The 21,560-nt window shown below is 35.4% G+C and overlaps 1 protein-coding gene across 1 annotated transcript in view; it reads left to right on the top strand.

Moving 5' to 3' along the window:
- LOC111749763 (protein piccolo-like) overlaps positions 1-21,560 on the top strand; it is a 43,149-nt gene that overhangs the window by 9,892 nt on the left and 11,697 nt on the right. Inside the window, exon 3 of the mRNA XM_064290403.1 lies at positions 14,354-15,760. Coding sequence (XP_064146473.1) covers positions 14,354-15,760 — 1,407 coding nt within the window. The remainder of the gene's footprint in view (positions 1-14,353; positions 15,761-21,560) is intronic.

Below are 21,560 nucleotides of genomic sequence, written 5' to 3'. Positions count from 1 at the left end.
ATATGAAGGATAATAAAAATTTGGACACACAGACCTGGACATATAAGGAGTTGGGAATAGGGGGCAGATAGTGGGCCTTGGTAGCTGGCAAAAGAAAGAAATTATCCTTAGCAAAGAGATGAGTCTAGGCAAGTCATTTACATTTTCTATAAGGATGTTACCACTTGAAAAATGAAAATAAGAACACATTCCTTGCCAAACACATTGAGTTGTGAGGAACATTAACTGAAAAGTTTTATGAGAAAATATTTTTAAATATATAAATTGCTTTGGAAGTTGCAATATGTTGCAGCACAGATAATCTTAATATTTTAAACAGATTTAGCTCTTAAAGTTTACTGATAAATTGCTTTCTACATAGAAACATTACCGTAAAGTATTGGGTTCTGAGGTTGCAGTACAAAGCCATTTGATCTATAATGTTAATAGTAATGTTTCATTTTGACTTCTATTTATATTTTTTCCCATAAGGAAAAATGCAGTCCAGGTTCTAATTGTGAACTCTTAATTATGGCCTCAAGAAGTTAGAGTTTTGGGTAGAGGTCAAGAACTCCTATTGGAGGAGATAAGGCAGATTTAATTTTGAGGATGACCATCACTTCTAGACTTTTATATGTATTGATGAGAAAGTTTATCTCTCTTCATCTTCTAAAAAAGATGTAACGCTCTGGGCCAAATTTTTCTCAAGTATTTGGAGGAAACAAACATTTGTTCCTGTGTAGAATAAAGGCAGAGGCTGCACATTATTTGGTACTTCAATTTATGTGAATTTCTTATTTGCAAGGTGGATGTTTATATTGAAATGACTTCATATTATTACTTTTGTAGTCTGTGCGTAAAATAGAATACTGGTCCCTGTATCACTTCCTGAAAAGACTTGGAGAAATTTTCTGATATTTTTCTAGCTACCAACACATTGGGATTATGAGTGTTTGCTTGTGATTGTCATGATTCTTAAACAACTATCAGGCCTGGGGAGAAAGATCCGGAGAAGTATCAATACACAGCCACAAGCTTTAGAAAAGGGAATGTTCTACTCCCTTAACTATAAATTTGCCAGCACACATGCACGCAAACACGCACGCACACACAGACACACACGTCAGACAACCCAAACACCTGTGTGGAGAAAATGACCTTTAAATTAACTACCCTCTCTGTTGGCTGTTAAGGTGTGTGTTGTTCCACATAAATATTAAGAATCCACTTGCTCCAAGCCTAGACTTTTGATGCTGAGAAGAGTTTATAGCTATATTTCTTCTTGCTGGTTCATTAGTGGGGTTTTTTTGGTTCGTTAGTAGTATACATTTCTACAACACAGGTCCTTCCTCTCTTTGGGCTTGCTTTCTGACATAGAAACTGAACATTTGCTTTCTAATTAGTGCCAAAGCATTGTTGTTGTGGATTTACTTTATCTCTTTCGGTGTGTAGCCTTGGGCAAGATAGATATAGGAACAGAGATTTAAAGGCTTGTCCCTAATGGCTGATAATTCTCCTGACTCTTATGATACGTGAAAATGACTTGTCACTTTTCAGAATGTTGATAATGAACCAAATGTTAGTGTTTAAAGTAGACTTAATTATTTTAGATATGGTTTTTCTGTCATATTATTTTTAGATCATGATGGTCCATATATTAATCAGGCTTTTGTCTCAAATTGAATATTTTATTTAATAAAATCATGGCTTCCTTTTCAGGAGTAAAGAAAACTAAACTTTTGTGTAAAACATCTCCACTTAGTAAAAACATAAAAAATAAAAACAAAACACAAACAACTGAAATTATTTAACTGGGTGAAATGGCTGAACTGGCCATCTGCTTTAGGTGGATAGGCCTCCTTCCATTTCTGGCAAGAGAAATCTAGTGGAGGAAAGCTGTTAAGAAGAGCTGGTAGGCAGAGAGTAGAGCTATGCCAAATATCAGGAGGCTCAAACCTGTGGAGAAAGGAAGGCAGTAAGCCATTCCTGGTGGTGTAGTACTTGAAACAATTTTCTTGAAGGAGGATATTTATTTTTTAGTGCAAAGGTCTTTCATGAGCCTGAGTTCTAAGCAAAGACTTCCACACAGTTCCCCTTAAAAAGAAACTGAACACATATGCTCCTCCCCTCTCTTAAGTTTCCATTTTTTTTTTTTTTTTTAAAGATTGCAAGTATAGTAGTTCCAGGAAATTCTAAAGGGAACCAATAGCATGAGTTGGCATTTTGAAGAAAGACTTCTAGAACATGGAAAAAAGGTGAGAAGGAGCTGATGGAAAGAGTCAAGGCAACCAGTGTACAAATGGCTTCCTGAGAGAGCCTCAGAGAAGCACTAAGCTTAGAATCAAATATAGAAAGCAGTAGTGGGTTGTGGGTAGAAATACAATCATTTGATTGTGTAAAGGAATAAATTAAAGAACTGTGGTAGAAACAAATAGGATAACTGGGCTTTTTTTTTAAATCTCCGTAAGGAAAACAGGGATTAGCAGATTAGCAGGGAGGCTTTTTTCTTTCTTTTTCTTTTTTCCCCAGTCTAAAGCCATAAAATGTTCTCCAGATAAAGGTGTGAGCTACCCGAGGAAGGGCCCTAGTGAGAAACTCGGACCTTGGAAACCAAAAACCAAAACCAACTCAAAGCTAATTAATTAATTTTATAAGTGGCTAAGGATTTGCTTTTTAATAGGTGTTTTGATTATGATTAATTTATAATTTCAGTAATATTTAAATCTAAACTAAGGCCTCCAAACCCAAAACCCACTGCCATAGAGTTGATTCCAACTCATAGCGACCCTATAGGACAATTGCCTCATAGGGTTTCCAAGGAGCAGTTGGTGGATTTGAACTGCCATCCTTTTAGTTAGCAGCCAAGCTCTTAACCACAATGCCACCAGGGCTCTTGGAAAGAAAAGGAGAATTGTAGGTAATATTCCTCTCCCACAACAGAGTGATACAAAAGAGAAAATACTAGTCAACCAGGAGTGGAAAGCACTAAATCTGTTACCTTCAGAGTAAAGTTGCCTTTCTTGGACACTGACCCTCTGCTTTCTCATTCAGAAGAGAAGACTGAAAGAGAGGGAGAGGTACCCTAATGGAGAGATTCACTGTATATGAGTGAATAATACCACATGAAGAACATAGATAAACTGATGGAGAAAAAAAAAAAACACAAATAAAAAAAACAACTTCACGTGAAAGAGTTGATTTAGGAAATGTAAATCTCTCATAAAAATTCTTATTATTTTTCTGGAAAATAAGAAGATATTTCATCAGTAATTGCTACACACAAGTTTCAGTGGGCTGGCTATGGGTAAAAACGGACCTAGTTGATAGTCTGGGAGAGAAAGACCCAAGAGTTTTCACAGATTATCAAGCTAAAGACAAAAGAAGAAAAATTCAACAAATACTTACCAGGCACCTTTTATGTTCCAGACACTATTCTAGACTCTGGGAATTTAGGAATAAACAAGATAGACAAAAATCCGTCCCTCAAGGAGCTTGAATTCTAGTAAAGGTGACAGACACGTAAAGTATATATGGTACGACAGATGGTAATAAGTGTTATGGAGAAAAATGAAGTAAAAGAGGTGCAGTATGTACCAAAGGAGGGGTGCGTATGGGGTGGTGATGTTCCCTCACCTTCTCCCTTTTGGGGCTGAGTCTGAAAGTTGATATATGACTTGGGAATCTTGAGTTTTTAATGGTGATTAAAGGCCTAATTTTTTTTAATGTAGTCCTAGCTGAGGCTAGGAAGTAAGAGTGGGAGTGGTGAGAAAGGAAATGTTGGGAATGATCTTAGAAATGTGCATAATTCTACAGTCCCTTTTTCAGTCCTGCCCATGGTGATGTGGAGGCAGGGAATGGCCATTTTCTGTCCAGTATGGGGAGCTCCTTCTAGACTCCTTCCTGTGGAGTTTGGACAACTTGGGGAGATGGCAGAGATGGTTATCTATGACTTTGGGACTTTCTTGGGAATCCTAGAGCTCTGGGACTCTAAGAGAAATGGTAAAAGTTGTAGAGATTATACTTGAGAATTTTAATAGAAGTTCTAAAAATAAAAATTGAGATCATGAAGGAAAATCTAGAATAACATTTCTCTAAGATATAGAGTTGCTCTGAGTCAGAATCGACTTGATGGCAGTGGGTTTTGGTTTTTTAAGCTAAGGAATACAGTCCAACCAATTGCCAAACAGGATTAATAAAAATGACTGGTTCATAGATACATGCTGGAGAAATATTAGATCTCCAGATATAAAGAGAAAATCCCAAAAGCCCCATAGAGATAAACAATGCCATGTACAAAAGGTTAGAAATCAGATAGACATCACCCTCACTATGAATACTGAGGATAGCAGATACAGAGCAATTTCTTCGAAGTTCCACAGGTGATGATGGATAAGTTTTGTGCCAACATGAGGTATCAAGAGAACGTGAGGGGCAGCTTAAGGATTTTTTCACACATGAAAGAACTCATAAAGATCATTGCCGCAAATACTAAATACATATGTGTGTGTATGTGATCTCACAGTCACTTTAGGAGATCTCTGCCAAGTGGAAAATGAAAAGAGAGACGGTGTAGCTTACCATATATACCCAGAAGTGAAGAAAGCTAGAGGGACATTGAATATACACTTTGTCACAGCCAGGTATACTGTAACTAGCACCATTTTTATATGAAGCCAATTAAGAGAAATCCAGTTTTGTGACTCTAAACATAAGGCTTTTGGAAGGAAAAAAAAAAATGTTATGTTTGCAATTCTCTGATAATCCGTATAATATCATCCATATTATTTTAAAGAAGAATGCTCTGATTATAATAAAAATGAATTTACCTGCACCTCAAATAGTTTTGTAATGAGCATAAAAAAATAGAAAGGCTCATTGATCATTTAAAAAATCTGTATAATTGAAAAATATTTTAAAATGCATTATTTGTTTAGCTCTCATCTTCAACCAGGTCCAGTTTACAATGACAGTTTCCCCATAAATGGGAAATTCAATTCACTGGATTAAAAAATAAAATCCTGGTAATTTACCCAGAAGTTTAATCGTTAGAGCCAGAGCCTTTTTTTACTTTTAGCTTTTAAATGACTAGATGTTTCAAGTGTCTTTTCACATAACCAGACTTTATACTGTCTAGGAGGTCTGCAGTTACCTATTATTGCAATTGGTATGATGATCTATAGAGCTTGGTAAGAACAGCTGTTCTGTTGTGAAAGCAGATACCCGCCCTTAAAATTCATTTATTGCATCGGTAAACTCAATACAGTGATGGGTTAACTTGCTTATTGTTCACATCCCTTGAGAAAACACACATATCTAACACCCCTATTCCTGAATCTTAATTAGTTTAGGTAAAAATGAGCTCTTATTTACAAATATTTAAAGGTATTATATTGAAAACAAAGATGTAACTAATCTATTAGAAGTTTATAACCATTTTCCTTAAAATATTACCAATATCAAATCTATGAATAAAAATATATATATATATTTTTTTAATCAATAAGGCATCCAAAAATCTAGGTTTTAATTCTAGTTCTGCCCTTCACACATGTACACTATTGCTTATATTATGAACTCAGTTAGAAATGATTCCAGTTGTCCTTGATAAAGAAGCAATGACTTCACTATAAACGTCTCTTGCCTTTCTCTTCGTTCAGTAAGAAGGGAGATTGATTTTTGTTAGACGAAGGAAAGAGCATAGTTTGAACACTGCATATCATATTGTGCTTTAGGTACTTTATATGCATTTTCTCATTTCATGCTTTTTTGATGAGGTGGCATCCACATTTTAAAGATAAGTAAATAGAATAAAAGAATTGGAATTCATATTCTAAAGCACTTGAAATCTGCAGTGTTTCTTTATAAGTTAGTCATAGGGTGGCCACTTAGAAAAGTGAAAAGAATATGGGTTTGAGACTTGGAGAATATGAGAATGAATCCTAATTCAGCTACTTACCAGTTTTGTGATTTGATCAAGTCATCTTATTTTTCGGAGTATTTAATTTCCTTGTCTGTAATGTGGGAGTATTCATGAAACAAAAATCACATTAGGCGATATAAGTGCTTTGAAAGTGAAAGTAATATGTAAACATTCATTATTGTTATTATTAATTCTTTAAAAAATTGTAATTGGCATGTAGGGTTAGTGCTATCATTGCTAGTTCCATTTGTAGATGAGGAAACTGAGGTTAAGAATTTAAGTGAGGTTTGAATGGTCATAGATTTTGTTAGTAATGGATCCTGTATAAGAAGCCAGATCCACTGACTCAAAATTAAGCATCTTTTTATAGGCATCCACATTGTCTTTAATCAGATTATTTGATTCACCATACCATCTCCTAAATTTTTACTTGGACAAGAATGTGTGTGTGTGTGTTTTCCATATCCTTAAAATTAAAAAGAAGCTAGCTTTCTAGGCAGGGATTGTTTTTGGACTTTAGCATAAAAAATATCAAAGTCCAGGAGCACCAGTTTTATATCTTCCTACTCACTGATACTCAAACCAGTATCTTGCATTGATGAGTTCTTTTCTGTTTTGTAAGAAAGCTGTGAGCTTCTGCTCTGTGGAGGCCATTCTGCTAGATTTTGAGTGAAAGGTGATAAAAGTACCAGCCTTGATTGCTCATCATCAGAAATGGAACTCAGAATCAAGAGGAAGAGCTAAAAACTTAGCAAATGAAAATGGAATCTTGTTTTGAAAATAGAATATACTAAAGTACATACAGAAGAGACCTGGTCTTGCCTGAATAAAAAATATTAAAACACCATTCATGTTCTTTTTTCCCCCTCTAGTCGAGAAGAGAGATTTACTTTTTATCAGCTGCCAAACAATTGCTAGAAAATACATTTCTATAATTTGTTCAGCAAAATAAGAATTTTTAGTTGAAAACTTAGAACATCTCTCAGAACTGGATTTCTGTTTCTTTAAGACACTTAAAAGAAATTAAGTAGGAAGCTTCATTATGTGACCATGTTTTTAGGAATTCTGTAGTTGTATTTGTTGGGAAAATACCGAGTGTATTATTTAGCTCACTGACAGAGGAAGGACTTAGAAAAGGAAGTAAGTGGCAGTGAAAACTGTTGATAGAACCTATGAAAACCAATGAACGTAACATAAAGCTCATGGGACAAGAATTTAGACTTCTCTTAAATATGTTCTTGAAAATGTACGTAAAGAGAACTTGGTAAAGTTTGAATAATTTACAAGGTATAAGGAGTTTCCATTCAGAGACCTAAAAAAAGCTAAAAATCCTTTATGAAATTTTATTGTTTTACACAAGCTTTAAAATATTTTCAATATTTCTTATATTTAAAAAATATATTCTTTCCTTTCCAAGTCAACACACAAATAATTGTCTTAATTCAAGTGAGCACCTGATTGAATTTAAGAGTATGCTGGTTTCAGTATATGTAATGATTTCCTATTTGTCTCTTTATATTAAGTTTATGAGACCTTTTATTCATTTCACTAATACAATTAACATTTTCATTTTTTATTTTTAAATGAAATAATAGGAGGAAAATGCAATAAGCTATTCAGATAATTGCACAAACACTGTCTAATCAGACCTCTTGGATCACAGGCTGCAAAATTGTGTGATAGCTCAAGGCTTGTGTTAATACATTGAGGCATAAAAGTTTGAACTCACTACATGAGAGCAGTTTACAAATCTTAATGTATGATGCAGGGATATTAAGTTTATTGATTTGAGATCTTCCTTATTTTGAGTAACTAATTGAGTACAGATAGACTTTCATGTCTATGTACTGTACTTGTAAATTATGCGTTGGTGACAGTGTCATTTTTCTTGTTTTGGACCTCAGTGACAAACATATTAAAATATACTTTTATTAGTTGATCCTAATTTATAGGGTTTACAAATGTACTGATACATTTGGTGAACATCGTTATGTTTTATGCAGAAAAAAGTGCCTGTTTAGTTTATGTTTCCCAAGTCTTGTTTATGGCTGCCGACTCATGCAGTGGACACTGTAATCCACACTGTTTCAGAGAGGAAGTATGCATCCAGCTTCTGGATGGATTATTTTAAAGAAAATTGTTTCTCCAAGTGGCTGAACTTGTCATCACAGTTCTGAGGAATGCAAGTGTCTAATTTTTAACCAAAATATGCATTAATCTGCATAGTTAAAGATGTCAGCTTTGGGAGCCATCTGCAGCCAAACTGCTGTCAGGGAGTAACTGCCTCTGAAAAGGAGGTTATGTGGTTTGGATAATTCTTGAATAGCTGAAAGCATAATCTGCCATCAAATCTTACCAGGTGTCATCTTTATCATGTTGTTTCCTTGCAGCTTTTTTTTCCTAAAGTTATATTTTGTCTGGTTATATCATCTTTTCTTATGGCTTTCAAAGTGATATGAGGCTTTCAATAAATATTTGAAATGCTTTGATGAGGAAGAGGAAAAACATTAGAACAACTCATCATTAAATAATATCTAAAATTTACTTAATATCTAACACAAAGGTGAGAGTAAGCATGAGATGTGGTTGCCCCCTTTAAAGTCTACGTGAGAAGGGAGACGATAATTGAAAAAATGCTTTGAGACGGTATATGAGTCTAAGTGCTGTAGCTCAACCTATATATAGTTATAGTAGTTAAGAAGTGGCAGAGCTTAGTTCATGATGGACTATTAAGTGGTAAAGGGGGAACTTTAATATGCACCATAAAGGATGAGGAGGATTTAGGAAAAGGGAAGCGGAGCACGCAGTGGACTGGGAATCATGACTTAGATGAGAGAAAGTGAGAATTCTGCTTTGATGGAGTAAATGGCACATTTAGATGTTATAATTTGCAGTCATTGTCATATGAAGTGTCATAAAAGCCTGTAGAAAAGTTCAATTGTGATGAGTCAAGACGTAAGAACCCAACAAGGACAGTATGAAAGCATGGTTCAAGGAAGTTTATTCAACAACTAATATAGATGGTGTTATGAACACCAGCAAACAAAAATTCCTGTCATTGTGTTTGTTCTCTTTGATTTTCTGTTATTCCAAGCACTACTGTTGTATAGGGTTGTATAGGTTGTACAGGGTTGTGTAGGTTGTATAGGGTCGCTATGAGTCGAAATCGACTAGACCGCAGCAGGTTTTTTTTTACTGTTCTATAGTTTAGCAGAGTTTTTATTATGAATCTTTTGTAGATTTTGTGCTTAAATTTTCTGGTTTGGGGCACATTGAGGGGTGGATATTAGTCATTATGCTTCCTGGAATTTTTTTTTTTCCCTGAAAGACTTTCTGTTTTGAAGTTAAATAGATAAATAATGGTTATGATCAGAAATATTCTTTAACAACTCACTTCATTGCTTACATGTATCGGGTTAATTATCTTGAATTATTATTGAAGACTCTTAAAAAAAATCAGAATATAATTTTGTTTGTAATCTATAGTTTTGATCCTTATACTGGAAATTATCACCATTTTGTGAAACTCTGTATGCAAAATTCACAATTCAGCCTTCAGGTATTACCTCTTGAAGCATCTAAGTAAGACATTTATGATTTTCCAGCAAAGACCAAAGCCAGTGAGGTTGTATCACTGTTTTTCACAGCTCTGACACATAACAAAAGCTCAACAATAGGGAGCCCAGAGGTTTGGATTAAACAAGGAAATAGTTATAGTAATTATATGGAGGTCTACATCAGAATACAGAAACCCTGGTGGCGTAGTGGTTAAATGCTATGGCTGCTAACCAAAGGGTCGGCAGTTTGAATCTGCCAGGCACTCCTTGGGAACTCTATGGGGCAGTTCTACTCTGTCCTATAGGGTCGCTATGAGTTGGAATCAACTCGACGGCATTGGGTTTTGGACATCAGAATACACAGTGACCTCAGAATGGAAGAAATCTGTCTGACCTTTCTCCTCTATTTATGTAGCATTTTAAGTCAGAAGACTGAACAATCAATCTTACGCTATTCTTTGTTTTTTTCCTTAGAGCTAATTGAGTTTGGGTAGGTAGCTCAGTAAACCATTCTGTCTCTGCACCTTGAATCCTATTTATGTGGGAAAAGCAAAAGATGTCTGCTTTTTCTTTTTTTGTTATATAAAATCTAGAATTTAGGAGTAGTGGCTTGACATGTTTGTCTATTTTTTTTTTTTTCATTTTAATGCTTGGATATCGAAGGTAGGAAATTTCCCAGGTCATATTGATACAATTGTAGGCTCTCCTGATACTGTTTCTTGCATTTGCCACCTCCTACCATTTACCTAATGGGTGTAGGTGAGTGATTACAGTGTAATGTGAGGGAGGAGGTACTATATGTGACAGGGGACTTGGACGTTGTTTTTGAAATCTCTGTGGAAACCTTCTTTGAATCAGACTTGGCCTCAGGTATTGTCTGACTTTCATGGTATGGGAGGAAGCATTAAGGACTAAAATCTAAGATCCTCATCAATGGCTATATTAGAATGCAGGCCCAATTGTGCAGAACAAGGAGGACCAGCTGTGCTAAAGATCTGAGCAACATGTAGAACTTGCAGCAGTTGGACCTTAGTGTCTGAGGCAATGGTAGTAGTGAATTCAGGGTCATCTCTATGTAGATTCAGACATAGATGTTTAATTTTGGAAGTGATACAAGACAGTAGGTAATTGTCTCCAGGCAGGGAAAATATTTATGTATAGCAGATATGGTAATTATAGGAGAGTCTTTCCAGTTTGAATCAAAATGAAGATCAATTGTCAGTGGCCAGAGGTACAATGTAGGGTTCTGGGGAGAATGGCACACAACCAGAAAATGAAAGCAGAAGCCTGTTGCACAGGCTGGGTAAACAGTGGGGATTGGCAGCGTAAACACAGAGAAACTGTAGCTTGAAGAGCACAGTTAAATATTTGCAGTGAATTTAATTCTAACCAGCTAAAAAATATTTATGAATATCTATAAAGCATAAAAAATCAGTCAGTCCTGGGGGCAATAGAAAGACTACTAGGAGGAAGCCCTTGCCATTTATTGTTTATAGTCTTTTGGGGAATAGAGAACTGAAAATAGTAGGATTTTTTAAGTGTTAGGATAGGAATGCCAATAGAATTTTGAATTTTTTTTATTTCTGGAAAAGAAAAGGCTCTGTTTCATAGGTAATGGGGAGACATCGAAGATGGAGGGGAAGTGGTTAGAGTTAACCCTTTCTGTTTATTTGTTTAAATGGATTACTTTTGGTGGAAGTATAAGGTGCTTGAGAGACAATGAGGGCCAAATGAGGGACAGAGGCTTTTGAAATGTGGAAGAATGAATGGGGAATTCTTTTTCACAAGAAATGTAGACAGTGCTTGGGGAATAATTAAAAATACGGTAAAAATATTAAGATATATAAGATGACTGAGAAGTCAGTGACACTATTACTAGTTGTTACTCTAAGTGTATTGTAAAAGGCATGACAGAAGTAAAGGAGAAGGTGGTTCGTGATGTCAGTGCTGGGATGAGTGTGGACATTTTCATTCTCTGAATGTTTGGGGAATTTCTTCTGTTCATGGCTTACCAGTTGAATCATGGAATTGGCAATCCTGCTGTTTTCAGTACTAGACTACTAAGTGCTGAGATAATAAACATCTCTGTCTTCAACACATTTGGCCAGTAGAATTAAATAAAAAGTAGATTCTAAAAATCTCTGAAGGATAAAAAGCTTTTCATATTGTGACAGCTGTAGTTGGAATCGACTCAGTGGCAATGGGTTTTTATAGACAATGATTCCAACCTTATTCTAGCAGTGAGCAGGGATATTAGGAGATAGATATCTTTTATGTGTTGTTTATCAAAGAAAAGAAACTGTCATTAAAAGGATAAAAGTTGGGGCAGTTAGTATAGTGTGTTTAAGAAATGGGCTTATTGAAAGAAAAGCAGGATTCTCTTCCTGTAAAGGGGCAGCGACCCTTGTTTTCTATCTCCCTTTTCCTACCTTTCCTTTTTCTCCTTAGGTGGAAATGTAGGCGTATGCATTTATAAACCACAATGAAACATACTTTTGAAATAAAGAAAACACAGAATGTTTTTTCCAGTGTTGATGAGCATCATACATGAAATATGTCAAGATAGTGTTTTAATTCTGCCATGGTCAAAAGGTGGAGTTAGGGCCTACTGATTGGCTATGTGTGAAGCTTCAATGTTGACGTTGTAAAGAGACTTAACATTTTATTGATAAAACCAAATGAATCCAAATAAAATTCAGGGATGTAAAAGGAAATAAGGGATCATCACAGTATCATCAGATATTTGTAATATTCCTGTATTAACCCTGAAATTATTTCTTAATTTGTATAATGTGGGCTCCATGAAGACAGATTTTGCCCTCTTTTATTCAGTGGTGTATGCTGTGTAAAAGGTGCTCAATAAATATTTGAATAAGAGAATTAATAAGTGAATAAATTTTACAACTACTTTGGCTACAACACTTGTTGAAAGAAAAAGAGCAGTTAACGATAATGAATGACGGTCACTGACCCTAGGAGTTTGTAATTTAAAGTGATTAATGTGGATAAAGATCTCATAGGTATTTTATAGAAAACAAAGCAATGACAGTACATGTAAAGAATTAGGTGTTTAATTATGTATTTTTTTTTTAATCTTGCTCAGCTTCATGATTATGAGGTAAGGCAGAACTATATAAGGTCATGGAAGAAAAAAATAAGAAAAAATTGATTAGATTTTTGGATTAAAATATTTGTATGTATAAAAAGTTATTTATTTCGTGAAATACTTCAACCATGGAGACAGGTAAAGATCAAGGTATAATGAATGCACAGATACCCAGCACCCATATTGAAAACAAATGTAATGAATATTTGAGTACATACCACCCGTGTTTAACAAATATTACAGTTTTACTTTTTTGATTCGGATGTTTAAGAAGAAATATAACATTTCAGATAGAGTTGAATATCTCTTTTAACCTTCTTCAAACAAAAGTTTGTTTTCCATGAAATTTTAAAATAAGCCTTGTTATACTAATGGATGAATTTAAATAACTTCAGTGCCCTTTTTATTTTAAAACCATTTTAATAAATTAAGAAAAAGATTCAGTATAGGTTTTTTTTTGTTATTAAAAAAGCTTAATAGTTTAAACTTTCCTATGATGAAGAGGTAAACATTTTTAGAACGATGAGTTCAATTTCCTTTCAAAAGGAAATTATTTGAAGATCAAGAGTATGTTTTTGTTTGCTAGCCTAACACTTTACAATTCTGTGCTGTGAAAAATTTTCTGTTACCTATGCTTCATATGGAAGCCCTGGTGGCATAGTGGTTAAGAGTTATGGCTGCTAACCAAAAGGTCAGCAGTTTGAATCCACCAGGCACTCCTTGGAAACCCTATGGGGCAGTTTACTCTGTCCCACAGGCTCGCTATGAGTCGGAATTGACCTGACGGCAGTGGGTTTGATTAGGGTTTTTGGTATGTTCCATATCCTTATTTTTTCACTGTGCAGCATTCTTGCCAAGGAACTTTGGTGCCAAACTTTTACCACTGGCTACTTTATGTGGGGACAGTTGGATCATGGTAGAATTTAATGTTTTAAAAGCTTTATTTTGGTAGTATTAAGATTTTTTAATAATGAGGATGTATTATTTTGGAATAACAAAAAATAAAGGTAAATGTTAAACATAAGTGCTTTTAAATTTTCTTCTGACATGTCGTGTCAAATTCAGCATCTCCTTTTCATAATGGATGTGATATGAAAAAAGCAGTCAGATAGTATATTGCTTACTTGTATGCCCCTTTCAAATTTGTTCATAAAAGTTATAAACAATGTTTTCAATCATGCTATTTATGGTAATTTGAAGGGATAGCATTATTTTGCTTTACCTTCTTAACAGGAAATTGCTAACAACTTTTTACTTTTCTACATTCAAATATACTATGTTGGAGGGGAAGTATTACTCTGCTAATTTAAGAAATGAATGATTTGCTAATACTTTGACAAGCCTAACCTGGACTGTATGACTAAAAACTCTTTATGAGCCATCAGTAGAGAAAACATCTAACCTAACTGATTTGTAGGCTCTAAAATGTTTTTTTAATATGTTATAGCTTGTGTTTTTTATTATACATTATTTTCTATTTCTGGGAGTAATCAAACTGAGCAAATCATAGGCAAGAAATTTAACATTGGAAGAAAAATATAACTGTGTTGATTTTTCCTTTTTATTTTCCTCAAAATATAGAGTGTTTTGGTCTGTGAGGTTCATTAATGGTATTTTAATATAATTATTGTTTTGTATTTTAATATAAAACTAAGTAAAATAATTTGGTTTGAGTCTTATGCTTTGAATGATGAAAGACAAAGTTTCAAATGGTACCATGCATTTTGTGAAATGTTTATTCATTTTTACATTGCTATTATCTCAATGACCATTGTTTCGTATTATTTCTAGATAAAAGAATGGCTCTGTTTAAACTGTCAGATGCAGAGAGCTCTTGGAGGTGATCTGGCTCCAATTCCTCCATCACCGCAACCCAAACCGAAGACTGCCCATGTTGTTCCTACACCGGCAGGAAGCAAATCGGCCCCACAATCACAGCAGTCTTCCCCAAAGAAGGATGCTGCCCCCAAACAGGATATCTCAAAGCCACCTGAGTCGAAAAAGCCTCCACCTCTAGTGAAACAACCAACCCTTCACGGTTCTCCCCCAGCCATGGCCAAGCAGCCTTCTGTAACAGAGCCCTTGCCCCAGCCAGCCCTTCCCAAAGAACCTTCTGTCCCACCTGAGCAGGCCAAGGCCCTCGTGGCTGTTGCTAAACCAAAGCAGCCCAAGACAGTAAAGCCGGCCACAGACATTGTATCTTCATCATTAGCAGCAACAAAACCTGAAGTTCCAAGCGCCAAAGTACAGGCACAGGCTCCAGAGAAAACAACCCCTCCTCTAAAAACAGACTCTGCCAAACCCTCACAAAGTTTTCCACCAACAGGAGAAAAAGTCACCCCATTTGATTCTAAAGCCATACCTCGGCCTGCATCAGACTCGAAAATTATTTCACATCCTGGGCCTAGTTCAGAGATCAAAGGTAAAAAACAAGTTGATCCAGCTCCAAAGAAGGAAGATCCCAAGAAAGCACAAACCAAAATGAGTCCAAAGCCAGATGCCAAACCCTCGCCAAAAGCATCACCAACTCCCCCTGGTTCACGACCTACCACTGGCCAAACTCTCCCTGCATCACAGCAGCCGCCAAAGCCTCAGGAGCAGTCAAGACGTTTTAGTCTGAATCTGGGAAGTATCACTGATTCCCCTAAATCACAGCCCACAACTCCTCAAGAAACTGTGACTGGTAAACTCTTTGGGTTTGGAGCATCCATCTTTAGCCAGGCATCAAATTTGATTTCCACAGCAGGCCAGCCTGGACCTCATTCACAAAGTGGGCCCGGGGCCCCGACAAAGCAAGCCCCTCCTCTTTCACAGCCACCTACTTCTCAGGGGCCACCCAAATCTACAGGTCAGATACCACCAGCACCTGCAAAGGTCATACCTGTGAAAAAAGAAACAAAAGCTCCAGTAGCTGAAAAACTAGAGCGCAAAGTTGAACAAGTTCCAACAGTAAAAAGAACAGAAACAGAAAAGAAGCCTCCACCTACTAAGGATAGCAAACCTTCAACAACTGAGCCTCAAAAGGCTGTCCTTCCCCCTAAACTGGAGAAAACCCCCGAAGCAGAATCCATTTGTCCTCTCTGCAAAACTGAACTCAACATAGGTTCTAAGGATCCTCCTAACTTCAGTACTTGCACTGAATGCAAGAATATAGTGTGTAATCTCTGTGGATTTAACCCTACACCACACTTGACTGAGGTAAGCCATACCTACATTATATACGAATGTGCATATACTGGTATAAAATCTGAAATATTTTGGTGGCCAAACTTCTGAGCAAAAATCATATTTCTAATGAAGAAAAATCAGTATTGCTATACTAGAAGAGTTAGTTACTCATTAAATGCTTATTCTCTTATGAAGCGTTCATGTAGTTTATACTTGTCTGGGTTAATACACCAGATGTAAGGAGATAACATAAGCCAACAACCTAAAATAACAATTATTCCAACCATTTATGAATTAAAGACCTACAACTTTGAAGGAATGTGTAAAAGCCCAATAAAAGGTCCATTTACTTTTCACAGTATCCCTGATCTTGTCAGTCTCTTGAATATTTAAAGAAAAATTTGGTTGGTTGCATATCCATAAGCCACATGAAATCTCTCATTGTACAAAAATTAAGAACTTTGTGTACGTTTATAAGTTTGGTAGAAAATAGTTGTTCAAAGAGATGGTATCTAGGCTTTTTATAACTCAGTTTGAGATGTTAGCATCAGTATAAAGGAGCATTTTACTAGGAGCTGTGAAAAGAAAAAAAAGAATGTGGATTTCAGTGATTAATATCAAGGATTGTTTTTTCCTTATGGAATGATAAGAATACTTTCTCTGCAATGTTAATGACCAAAAACCAGATGGCAAATTTCTTTTTTTTTTTTTATAGTTATGAAAGAATGAAACTATTAGTGTTTATAGTGTGTTAGGGCTACTAGAATATTTGGACCTTGGGAGGCTCGGGATTAAATGATTGCTACTTTCTTAGATAAGTAACAACAGTGTTTTAATAAACACTTTGGGAATGAATCTAAAATGATTGTTCATTGCTTTTATACAAATCAAAAATTGTTAAATATTATTTAATTTTACTGTCCTTGATTTAGTAATTCTCTAGAATGGAAAAATAGAGTAGATTTCAGCATCTATACAGGAGAAGTTTTAGAAATTTTTTTTAATGTTAATTTTTTAGAGTGAAACTTTTTTTTAAACCATAAAACTTCTAGAGGTTTTTTTTTTTTAAATTTTAGAAAGACATTAGGTTGCTTTGATATAATTAGCACTATGTGAAGGTATTGTTCCCTATAGACATAAGCAGATTTTTACCCTCTCTTATCTGAGATGAATAATGTTAACTGAGACCCATTTTAAAAGTAGATAATACTTGGTTTCTTACAGCACTTCATGAGTGGTAAGAACTGTAATTATTACTTGCAGTGTTTTGAATTGAAGTTAACAGCAAAACAAAACAAAAAAACACTTAAATTTCTTTCCCATTTTTAGAAGATCTGTTTTTGGTTGTGTATTCATGCAGAGGGAAATTTTGTTTTTCTCGATACAATTCTATGTATTTTATAGATTTAAAAATTATACCCTTTAATGAGGAGTTTTATGGTATCCACACAATGCAGTTAATTTAAATAGTTATCAAACAAACTGAACCACTAAAAACAAAACTATAATTTCTACATTTAAAGTATATTTTGTGCACACTAAAAACATGTGTAGTGGAGAAGATAACTATAAATTATAAATATAAGTATATATATGTATTTACTTGGACTGTAGGTGATCATTAGAATTCTGTTAATGTTTGCAAGTGTGAAATAAGAGCCCTTGGGTAGAGACAATGCACTTTTCAGGGGAATCTCTGATTTTCTGTGTGCTGGTGGATTATAATTTGGAGGTGGTAGTTGGGAAAGGAGATTTGTTGAATAAAGCAGAGAATTATCAAGGGCATGTTTAGAATTTCAGTAGTTGAATAGTTTGAAAATACAAATGATCTCTGGTATTTACATATTGAGAGAGGTCCTATTTTAAATTGGTCAGTGGAATTTAGACAGTCTGTCATTATTCAGAGTATTTTGTTCTGCAGCAGTTTCTTTGAATTTGGAAGATCATATTGCAGAGGAAAAAATCTGAAGTAACAAAAGTGACTGGTGTTCCTGGCTCACCTTGACTGTGCTAATCTGTGTGAAGTTTTCTGTTAGTATAAAGCCTTGATGCCTTCTAGTTTCTAGGTAAAGTCCATTGGCTGATCTGGTATCAGAGGAGTGACTCAAGGTTAGTTGAGTTAATCCATGTTCAAATTATTAGTAGTAGTAGTATCCCAAAACACTAGGACTTTAGAGGACTGGCAGAGGGGCTAGTTGAAAAGAATAGCACAATGTATTTGCACATGTGTGTATATTTGTAAGTATGTGTGTGTGTTATATGTTTGTATATATTCCCATCAAATTCTACATATGATCCATAGGATTAATTTGTGGTGAAATCCCAGTGTTCATACCACTAATCTCTCCTTATTTCCCTCTTAGAAGTGATTAGGAAAGTACCTCCTCCTTCATCCTTGTTTTAGATATGCTTTTTTTTTTTTTTTCATTCTGTTTGTGGCATTTCTCTTGAGATAATTTATCTTCTGCTGAGCTGGTTACTGTATTTTCATCCTAGTTGCAGACAGCATGTTCTGAAAATACCCACTTTATGCCTGAAGTATCTAGAAATGATCTTCCTCAAGAAAGAATGTGACAATTCTAATTTATTTTCCTAATAAAACATATTTAACTCTCTATTAAGTCTCCACTTCTATTACACAGGAAACTCTGGTGCAATATTGCTTAAGAGTTCTGCTGCTAACCAAAAGGTTGGCGGTTTGAATCCACCAGGCGCTCCTTGGAAACCCTATGGGGGCAGTTCTACTCTATTCTATCAGGTTGTTAAGAGTCAGAATTGACTCCATGGCAATGGGTTTGGTTAGGTTTTTTGATCTATTTCACTAATCAGCTTGAGGGAGGACTAAGTGTTCTGTTGGTGCCACCCTGCCCCCTTCCTCTAGTGGACAGAAGAGCTAGTTATAGTTTGTCATGGGTTTGGGATCTATAGGTGGTATTCCCCCTCCCCCACTCGTTAATCAAACACACCTGTCTCTAAGGTTGTTTCCTGTCTCTTATACACAACATCCCCAGAGCACCTGAGATGTGCCAAGGGATGCCTACAGGGCCCTGGGGTGCAGCCAGGCTTCAGTCTAAGCTTTACTGTTTAACTGTTTGATGCCTGGTTTGTATAAATGGTACTATAATCTGTTAAATTCTGATAGTGAGGAACAATTCTTTTAGGCTTTCATTTCTGCCACCTCAGGGAAGATCTTGTCTTGGTCTCAGTTTTAAAAGTGGTGGGAAGGCTTTCAGAAAGAGCTAGTCTTACAGAATTTGGAAGTATCGCTGGGGTCAAAAGCCTAATTTGGCAATCAACTTACTTAATGAATTTCTTTCATTCTGGTTAGTTCAAATGTAAAAGAAGTCAACTTTACTCTGAGTAGGTATTTCTTTCATTGTTTCTTACTATTTTTTTAATCTTTAGACTATGAAAATACTACTCAAAACTGTATATCCTCATGTTTCAGCAAGTTCTGGAGTCACAATTTTGCTTTTTTAGTAAGATAATTATGCAAGGTCTAAATGATGTAGGGGTAGGTACCACATTTGTGGAAAGGCAATGAATGAGCTGTTTGAACAGATTAAGGCCCAGTGGTGTAACTGAAATCCCTTTAGATTTGAGCCAGTGACTTCTGCATTCTCTATCAAATACTTAAATATGGCCTTGTGGAGATGTGTTCTTTTCCCATTTTGGCAAACACATAGTATCTTGTCTTTAAAGGTCATCACTTAAATCCTATGGCCAATCCTAAAAAGCATTTAAGTTTATATTTAAGAGAGAAATTTAAGTAAAAGCTAAGAGCGTGATAACAAATCAGTGAGGAGAAAAGAATTATCTCCTACCAATAATCAGCATTGAAAGAATTACATAAGGGACATCTAAATTCTGCACAAAACTTTCTGGTATCCATGGCAAGGAGGGACACCTGATGCTGCTCTTGACTAAATGTGGTGCATAATATTCTCTGTAGAAACAAATTTTTTAGTCATTAATTTTTAGGAAGTATTTGACATGTTATCTTTTTACTAAGTGATATTCTGTGAAAATAAATCCAAATATAGATTTAGAGTAAAGAGATATTTTTGTTTAAACAAGTTTACACAAAAATTTAATTTCACCTTTAGTCTTTTTTCTATGCATTTTGACATCATTAATATTCTACTTTATATGATAGTACTTTGTCCTAATTAAACACTTTTAAAATATCATTTAATATAATGAAAAGTGTTACTCAATTCTATGGAGATGTGTTGTTTTATACCCATTCCCCTCGTGTTAGGGATTTAGATTGTTGTCATTTTTTTAATTATGAATAAGAAGAACTTTTTGGATATAAATATTGATCTGTATTTTAAACTATTTTCCAAGTGGAGCTTACCAGTATTAGGGTTTCTAAATCAAGGAATAAGAACTCTGGAATGTCAAATTCTCTTTGGGGATATGATAGCAGTTGACATTGCTGCTGGCAGTATTTGTGATAGTTTTCTCACTACAGTCTCACCAAACTTGAATAATCATTTACAATAATATTTGCTAATTTTTATTTCTGATTAACAGAAATATTATTTAAATATTAAATTTAAATAAATGGTTCTAATTATGACCAGACAAAATAGTTGTGTTGGAAGAGGTAAATTACTGTCAGAACCAAAAAACCAAACTCATTGCCATCGAGTCGATTCCGACTCATAGCGACCCTATAGAACTGTCCCATAGAGTTTCCAAGGAGCACCTGGTAGATTTGAACTGCTGACCTTTTGGTTAGCAGCCATAGCTTTTAACCACTGTGCCACTGGGATTTCCAAATTGCTGTCAAGCGTGCTGTAATTTGTTTTGTTCTGTGGTGGCTGGTGTAGGCCTATGTGAAAGGCACTGTGCCAGCCACTTTTCTCACAGCAACCTTGTGTGGTAGGTTTTGTCCCATTTTAGAGATCAGGCAAATGAGCATCAGAGAAATGCAGTTATCAAGCCTCAGAGGCTGAGCCAGTTTATTACACCATGTTTAAAGAACCTATGGGACTGGACAACAAATGCCACTTGCTGGGTGCTCTTTTTCCTATGTCATGTCAATTTGTAATTAAACAAAAAAAATCAAGCCCATAGCGACAGAGTCTGACTCATAGCGACCCTATAGCACAGAGTAGAACTTCCCCATAGGGTTTCCAAGGCTGTAAATCTTTATGGAAGGGGACTACCACGTCTTTCTCCCATGGAGCAGCTGGTGAGTTCAAACCACCGACCTTTTGGTTATCAGCCAAGCATTTAACACGGCACCACAAGGGTTCCCAGTGGGTAATTACTAGTGCTTTAATACTGACAAATTTGTATACATGTATATCAAATCCAGGTAACATTAGGGACTCATGGAATAGTGGTGGCTGTGTTTCACAGCTGAATTTAGAAGAATGGGGGCAGATTCAGAAACATAGAGGCCAGCATCTTTATGCCATATTCTTCCCAGATTAATACACCAGCTGGTCAACATTTATGGGTGAAAACATATGGCTGGAGGATAAATTAATCCCTACCTTCATATACAGGAAACGTGAGAGTACACAACGAATTTGTTCTCGCTGCAATAAATACTATTCCTGCCAGTGCATGCAAAGAGTTTACTACGTGAATATATGAAAATGATGCCGGTGTAAGGTGTTCCCTTGGTGTTGATGGTGGTTGTTAAATTATTGCTGTACCAGCATTTTTTTTTATAGTCTCTTTGGTTCTGGGTTGATACATTAGCAAAAGTGTAATTATTGGGCCATAGGTTATATACATCCTAGACTAATTCTCCACAATGGTTTTATCAATTTACGTTCAGATTAGATTTCTGTGTTACTTTTTTTCTAAA

Source organism: Loxodonta africana, chromosome 8 (genome assembly GCF_030014295.1).
Source record: "Loxodonta africana isolate mLoxAfr1 chromosome 8, mLoxAfr1.hap2, whole genome shotgun sequence".
In the NCBI taxonomy this organism is placed as follows: Eukaryota; Metazoa; Chordata; class Mammalia; order Proboscidea; family Elephantidae; genus Loxodonta; species Loxodonta africana.
Note: the sequence above shows the minus strand (reverse complement) of the source record. Positions and strands in the feature narration are given on the sequence as shown.